This window comes from Microtus ochrogaster, unplaced genomic scaffold (assembly GCF_000317375.1).
Source record: "Microtus ochrogaster isolate Prairie Vole_2 unplaced genomic scaffold, MicOch1.0 UNK18, whole genome shotgun sequence".
NCBI lineage: Eukaryota > Metazoa > Chordata > Mammalia > Rodentia > Cricetidae > Microtus > Microtus ochrogaster.
This window is the reverse complement of record NW_004949116.1, coordinates 5100000-5107709: the sequence shown is the minus strand read 5'-3', so window position 1 is coordinate 5107709 and position 7710 is coordinate 5100000. Positions and strand designations below refer to the sequence as shown.

The window sequence follows — 7710 nt, the reverse complement described above, 5'->3', positions numbered from 1 at the left end:
TTTGAACCGAAATTGCTTTCATAAACTCACATTATTAGCAGTCGATGTGAGCAGCTAATTTAGAGAAGACATCCAGGCCCGTCACATCGATCATGGGGTTTATGTATCATTATCTCATTTACAGAATGTCGCAGTGTAATACGTGTTTTTGGCAATAGGCTTGGCCTCTCGCCGGGCCTTGCGCGCTCCTTTAGCTACACTGCAGGGGACCTCTAGGCAGTCTCCGCGTGAACTCGAGAACAGAGAACCACTTTGCACACACATGCACACATGGGCCCAGGCTTTCTGTGCGTGCTCACTCAGTGCACATGGACACATGCTTGGACATGCTACCTGAGCTGTCTCCAGTCTCCTGCTGGGATGATGGGGAAATGGGCGCCCTCTCCAGCGAACCCTGGGTGTAAAGCTCGATACAGGGATGCGCACCAGCCTTGGAGTGATACGAGAGCACGTGGTTCGATTCTGGCACCAGCATAGAGAGCGTGGGTGGCTGCACAAGCCGCCTCCCTCTTTCATGAGAAGGCCTTGGCCACCCAGTTGCCAGGTGTCCAGGGGTCCACAGTCCTGCGAAGGCCCTTCTCCGCCTCCCTGGTTCCCGCCTGCCCTGCCCTGCCCTCCCCCGGGCGAAGGCCCTTCTCCGCCCTCCCTGGTTCCCGCCTGCCCTGCCCTCCCCCGGGCCGGTCGTTCTCTCCCTGGCAGTCTCAGTTCCAGGCCCAGACGCGTCTGGACTCGAGAGAGTGGGCCACCTGTTCCGTTGGGTAATTATTTTAATGTAAGGGGCCTAGAGTCACCACTTCGCGCCTCCTGCAGTGACAGACGGCAGCGGAACTGCAGAGCGCTCTCAGCCTTTCAGTGGAATTTCCCAGATGGGCCAAGGGGAGGCCAGGGCGGGTCACCAGGGGCCCTTTAACGAGTTCATTAGCCAAATTATCTTGCCCGCAGCACAGGGCCCCAGAGACTCTCAGGAGGGTCGGAGAGAGGGTGGGTCTTTCTACCTTCCTGCTGGTCTCTGCAAGAACAGTTGTGACTGGAGGAGAGAAAGGACACCCTCCCCAAAGGAGAAGAAGAACACCAAAGGCAATCTGGCCTCTCTGATATGGCTGTACTCCACAGGTACAAGCCGGATTAGCAGAGGCAGGGTGGTGGAGTGGTGGAGGAGGAATTATAATAATTAGGAAACCAGGAGATTCTAACAACCGAATGCACTGCCGCACACTGTGAACCAAACCTAATGCAGAGCTCATCCAGAGCCGCTGGGACTTTATTCTGCCATTCTTAAGCAAAGAGCCTGGACTTTTTTGGAGCCTTGGTTTATCCGTCTACAGAATGGGGCATAGGTGCCTTTCTTCCACAGGTTTGTGAGACCACTGTCCCAAGTAAGGCAACATTTGGGAAGAGCTTCTGGGGTAACCCAGCTGGGTCCTTCTGGCAAGAGAACTTTCCTGGGATCTCTATGTCTGGGAGGTATTGGCAGTGTTGAGGTGAACCTGATCCTGTGCTGGGAAACAACCCCCACTTCCACCTGTCCCTCCCCAGCTCTGAGGCACAGCACAGGAGCACAGGAGGAAGGCTCAGCATCCCTGCCCCCCCTTGTCTGCACTCTGCCTCCTGCAGCCTCAGTTTCTGCCACCTCAGCAAGTAGTGAATAGACCAATTAGCCAGGACTTCCTGCCATTATCTGCTGTAGACTTGGGCATTAGTGCGCCCTGATTCACCATAATTTCAAGTCAGAACACACTAAAAATTTCACTCACCGAGGCATTAAAATGTTCCCAGGCAACATCTGCGTTTGTGTATCTGGGTTTTTCTCTGGGTGTCTGATCCATGCCAGCATCACACAGGTCAGGGAGGCAGTCCAGGTAAGGGAGACACTTTTTTTTTTGCTCCTGTGTTAGTTTTTATATTTTTAAAGCAAGCATTATATTGTTTGCCGATATTTGTAAACTTTGTTTCTGGGACCTCACTGTAGCTAATATCTAGCTAGTAGTGTTACTTTCTCCTTCTGCCTGACCAGGGGCAGACTGGTGGCTTAGAAAGGCTTGGGAGGGAGTGCCCGCAAGAACACAGAGAGGTTTTGTTTCCTAGACATGCTTCACACTGGAGACTAGAAGCTGGGTTATCATGAAATGCATTGCTCTGCACTTCGAAACATGCGGAAGGCTCACCCCGCTCTGCAGGTGGGTAGTAGTAGAGATGGGTCAGGGCTGCACAGCCCACTTGGAGCTTGCTCCTGCTCTTTGTCCTGACAAGGGTATGGAGTTCCCACATAATGAATCTGCACTAAAATCAAATGAGATCTTGGAGCAAAACCACAGGTTTCCTGGGAAGTATGTCATTTCTTCTAAAGGTGCTATTCCTGCCCCTGGCTGATTAAAAGAACTGAGGTAACCACTGTTAGCTTTGTTTCTCTTTATGATCCAGGCCCATGGTTTCTAGGATATGTAAGGGAAATTGAAAATGCTTTTGACTCCCCCCCCCTTTTTTTTTTTTCAGTGAGGAACGGGCCAGTGAGACTGAAAGGCCTAGTGGGCTCTGGTTCCAGCTGGTCCAGGCAGCTTCAGCTAGGGAAGGAGAGGGTGAAGGATGCTTCCGGAAAAGGATGGCTGGAAATCGAGGTGTGCCCGGAGAGGCAGAGGAGGGGCTGGCAAAAAAGGAACTGGCTAGAGTTCTTGGCAAGGGCAGTTCACCTCAGGGCAGTCTTCTAAGGCACTTGGAAAACCACCCCTTTCAGAGCTGAACTGGGGCTAGGGAGTGAGGAGAGGGGTCGGAGCAGAGGTCCGCAGATCAAAGGGTGGTGATAAAAGAGTCGTGCTAACTTTGGCCCTCAGGTTCTGCAAGGTCTGTGATGAGCCCAGAGAACTCACCAGCCTTCCTAATTCCCCGATCTCACCTTCCAGTGACCCCAGGCTCTCCCCTGAAGTCTGTATGTCCGTTCCCAGGCTGGGGGGGGGGGGTATGACACTAGCGAAATTCTAAACATTGAAGTCAGCCAGGCCTGAAGGAGGTTGGTCTGCATCCCTCCAGGTCCAGCACTCTCAGAACTTGCTCTGTGTCCTCCTGAGTTTAGACAGCCTGGGGAAACACCACCACCACCACCACAGGCTTAAGTTCCAGCTCTGGGTGAGCGTGCCACATCCTCCAGCCTCATTTTCCCCAAGGGAAGCCTTAAACTTTTGATCTGAAATTGTACCGCGCTAACTCCCATGAATGTTCCGTAGGGCTGAGAAGTCAATCATGGGCCTTTCTCCATGAGGCCGAGGGTCGGAGAAGGGGCTTGCTTGTTTCAGGTCTGGAAACAGCCGGACAAGTGACAGGTGTGCGGAGGGAGGTACAGAGAAGGCTGGCTTCTATCCAGTCTCCCAGGCACGCCTCCACGCTCCTAGCTTTCTTGTTAATGGCTATTGTATGTTGTTCCTGCGGCATTCCACAGGAAGGGAAGCACTTGAGTGAGTAAAAGAATCAGTGCTGGCCTGACCTGCGAACTTGGGCACTTGTAGCTTTGTCCTGAGTTCTTGTATATGTCCAGGTGTAAAAGACAGATTGTCCATATTTTTTTCTTTAAAAAAAGGTTCTGTTTTTATGTGTCAGTTCTGTGTATGTTTGTGTCTGTTTGTGGGTACACAGGGGAGTGCACGTACCCGAGGAGGCCAGAAGAGGGCGTAGTTTCCTGGAGCTGGAGGTGCTGGTGAGTGTGGGGACCCAGCTTGAATCCTCTGCAAGAGCAACAATAAGCTCTGAACTGTGGCCCCACCGGAACCATTGATCAACCCCTCCCCCCCAACATCTTATTCTTTTGTGGTTGTTTATATAAACCAACACTCTCCTTTTTCAGTAATGAGAAGAGGCTCAATTGCAGGCTATATTCAGTAACTTACTTTAATGCAAGACCCCAAAAAGACATCCTGACTGGGCATGGAGAGAAAATGACTAGGAGTCAACTGATAAAGTTTACAGGCCTTCAATCCCAGCCTCCTTTGGGTAGGAGAGTTCTCCCTCCCTGCTCCCCCAAAACCTCACTGGGTCCCTTAAGGCTGATGGAGAAGGGAGCTACCCGGAGGTACAGGGCTGGGAACTCTGCTGGGACCAGACCTTTGATCTCTCCCCGAGCTTCTGGTAAGACCCCAGCTCAGTCCTAGGCTGCCCCAAAGCCAGCTGGGCTGGGCCAATAGACACTGGGAACAGGAAGAGACCCAGCATGCTCACTTCACACATTGTAAACCGCACAAAGATCCCAGTTCCAGATAACTCCCAGTGTTCTCTTCACTCCTGCCACTCAGCGAGCAATTTCCCAGGCACCTCCAACGTGCACTAATTTATTCTCAAACAGAAACAGAATATATGATCATGTTCAAACCCTTTGACTTCAGAAGTGTCTGTTTGGCCCAACCCCCACTTTGCCAGACAAAGAAATAAATCCATTAAGTCTGGCACGCAAGTCTGGCATGCAAAGTTCCCACTTGCCCAAAGAGGCTCCTGATATTGTCTCACTCCGCCCACAGATGGTTATGGCCTGGTGGGCTCTCAAACTCCAGACAGTGGAAAGGGATTTAGGGGCTTTGGGAGCATATCACCTACACAGCAAATGGGCAATGAATTCCTCTACTCAGATGAATGTACTGAGAAACCTGTTCCTATACTCAGTAGACCTAACACCCCTCATCAACAAAAATAACTGTGCTGTAGCAGGTCAGAGGGGATGCAGGTCCCCTGAGGTCTACCTCTGGGAAATCTCACCTGCAGTCATTCTCTTCCATCTTGAACAATTCCTTTTGGGATCAGTCAGCTTACTCTCATCTAGAAAAGGCTGAATCCTGGGGAAGGGGAGCAGCCCAGCATCCTTGCTTGCCTGAGTTGGAATTCCTTCATAGGAGAAGAGGCAGGGAATCTCAGTTCTCCTTTAATGCACCTTCTCCACAGAGAAGGAAGATTAAAGGTGATAATTACAGAAAACACACAGAACACAGCAGGTATTCACGGAACAGAAATGCTCCCACTTAGACGCAGGGCTGTCTTTTAATCACCCCAAAGACAGCACCTAAAGACAGTAACTTTGTAGACATAGTGCGTGCGTGTGTGTGTGTGTGTGTGTGTGTGTGTGTGTGTGTGTCTAGCGGCTGGCCTTTGCAAAGCTGTGCAGCATTTACTCCAAGTGGCTCCTGCTCTGTCCCCGACTTTCCAGCCAGGACTGTGCACCTGGGAACCACCATGTCATAATGGAAAAGGAATCCCACTCATTGGAACAGAATCACTGTGTTAGTTTCTCCAGAATAAAAAAAAAAAAACTCTTGAGGAGAAAAGTATAGTCTTTATATTTATCTTTCAAAAATATCTTAAAACAGCCTTGCCTGATACTTTGGGGGGGGTTGCTTTGTTTTGAAATAGGGTTTCTCTGTGTAACAGTCTTGGCTGTCCTGGAACTAACGCTTGTAGACCAGGCTGGCCTCGAACTCACGGAGATCCGCTTACCTCTGCCTCCTGAATCCTGGGATTAAAGGTATGCACCGCCATCACCGCCAGGCCCTTGTCTATTACTTTTAAGTTCATCCAGCACCGACTGTCTTGTCTTAGGGGTTCCCTGCCCCTTCCTGACCCACTTCCGCCCCTTTATTAACCTCTCACCTGCTTGCGTAGCCAAGCTTCAGGAACCTGGAACTCCCTCCTACCTTTTCCTCCTATTTGGGTAAGATACTTGAGGATGGAGCTAGCTCCAAAACCCTGTTAGTGACCGATTGATCTCCCAATCTACTTACTGATTGGTTAAACTTAGAATAAAAATAAAAATTAAGCCGGGCGGTGGTGGCGCACGCCTTTAATCCCAGCACTCGGGAGGCAGAGGCAGGCGGATCTCTGTGAGTTCGAGACCAGCCTGGTCTACAAGAGCTAGTTCCAGGACAGGCTCCAAAACCACAGAGAAACCCTGTCTCGAAAAACCAAAAAAAAAAAAAAAAAAAAAAAAAAAAAAAAAAAAAAAAAAAATAAAAATTAAAAAACCCGGAAGGAAGCTATTTATTGTAAATATTTGATGTGTTTGTAGGGTGAGGTCTGGAGGAGTCACACTCTGAATCTTGCGCAGTCGGAAGACCTCTCCTGATTTTCCTGGACGCGGCCGGCAGGAGGAGGCGAGAGCCTGAATGTGGCTCCCAGAGCCTTGGGTAGGGCGCAGTCTGAGGGTGCAGCCCTCAGCAGACTCCCGCAAAGCCTTACCCCTGAACGCCCACGAGGCGAGGCGAAGCTCCGCCAAGAGAACTTTGTCACTTAGGTCCTGCTCACTGGCACCTGAACGAACGACTTTAAGCCAACGTGGGTCTCTCACTCGAAGAATTGAAAGACTGTTCTCTCCACCCTGACAGGGGTAGGTGGAGAGGGGTGGGGGGTTGGGGGGTTGGGAGGGGTAAGCTCTTGACAAAGATTTGTGGGCGTCAAACACCATATTTATACATACCGGAAACCCTGAAACAAACATCTGCAACGCAGGAGACCTTGCGGGGGTCTTGGGGGGGGGGAAGATTTGAGGGTTCTACCTACAAAGGTTTGGTGACGGGACTCAAACCACCTTGAGGTGCCCAAGACTCAGGAACGGGGAGGGGGGAGATTCTGGTCTTCAGTGTGCCAAGCTCAAGGTCTCGGTTTGAACTCCCAGTGGGCATCAGAGGTAAGGAACCATCTAGTTCCCTAGTGTAGAACAGTCCACAACTCCGGCAAGAGCGCAAGAGTTACTGGAGGAAGGTAAGATTTTGGCCTCTGGAGGAACAAGGTGCAGGGACATTTACAGGGAACCGAGGTTACCAGCGCCCGCCACCCTCTCAGCTCCAACGAAGCAGCAAGCCTGCATTCAGCCTCCAAACTCACAACCCATCTTTGGTTCCCCCACCACTGCTGCTCACCACCGGCTACTTAGGACCTGGGGGCGCAGGGGCGGGGCGGCAGGAGAACTGGACCGTGACAGGTGCGCCCCTCCGCCAATCGCCGGACAGACACCCCTCCCTGGGTCCCCGCTGCTCTCGCCAATCCCAGACCGCGCTGAGCTTCAAGTGTGCGGAGGGGCGCGGATCCCCACCAAGGCGCCAGCGGCCTCGGCGCTGTTGCTTGAGCGCTTGAGAGCATAGAACCGGCCTCCCCAACCGAAACTCGCAGAAGCGCTCGCGTGGGAGTTTGTGCCAGTGAGTGGAGCGCGGTCGCCGCAAGCGAGGACCGCAAGGAAGAGGCGTCTGGACCATGGTCGCTCTCAGCTGAGTTTCCGACTGCGACTTTGATTATTGGCAAATAATCGCAGTAAGAATACCGAGCCCCAGGTCACCATCACGCTCAGTCTCCGCAAGCCTGCACGCGACCACGTCGCCCACCCTTGGGCACTTATTTTCAGCTCCAAACGAGCCGATGGAAAAATCCAAAAATTTCCGCATCGACGCCCTGCTGGCGGTGGATCCCCCGCGAGCCGCCTCCACTCAGAGCGCGCCCCTGGCCTTGGTCACTTCGCTCGCGGCCACATCATCTGGCCCCGGTCGAGGCGGCAGCGGTGGCGGGGGCACCAGTAGCGGAGCGAGTCGCAGCTGCAGTCCCGTGTCCTCGGAGGCCACCACAGCGCCAGGCGACCGGCTGCGGGCTGGGAGTCCGTCGCCCCCGCGCTTGCTGGCTGCGCACTGCGCTCTGCTGCCCAAACCGGGATTCCTGGGCGCCGGAGGAGGCGGCGGCGCGGCGGGTGGGCCGGGC

The 7710-nt window shown here is 52.8% G+C and overlaps 1 protein-coding gene across 1 annotated transcript in view; it reads left to right on the top strand.

The window, feature by feature from the left end:
- The first annotated feature begins 7377 nt into the window (after positions 1-7377).
- Positions 7378-7710, top strand: part of Mnx1 (motor neuron and pancreas homeobox 1) — a 4490-nt gene continuing 4157 nt past the window's right edge. Inside the window, exon 1 of the mRNA XM_026789383.1 lies at positions 7378-7709. Coding sequence (XP_026645184.1) covers positions 7378-7709 — 332 coding nt within the window. The remainder of the gene's footprint in view (position 7710) is intronic.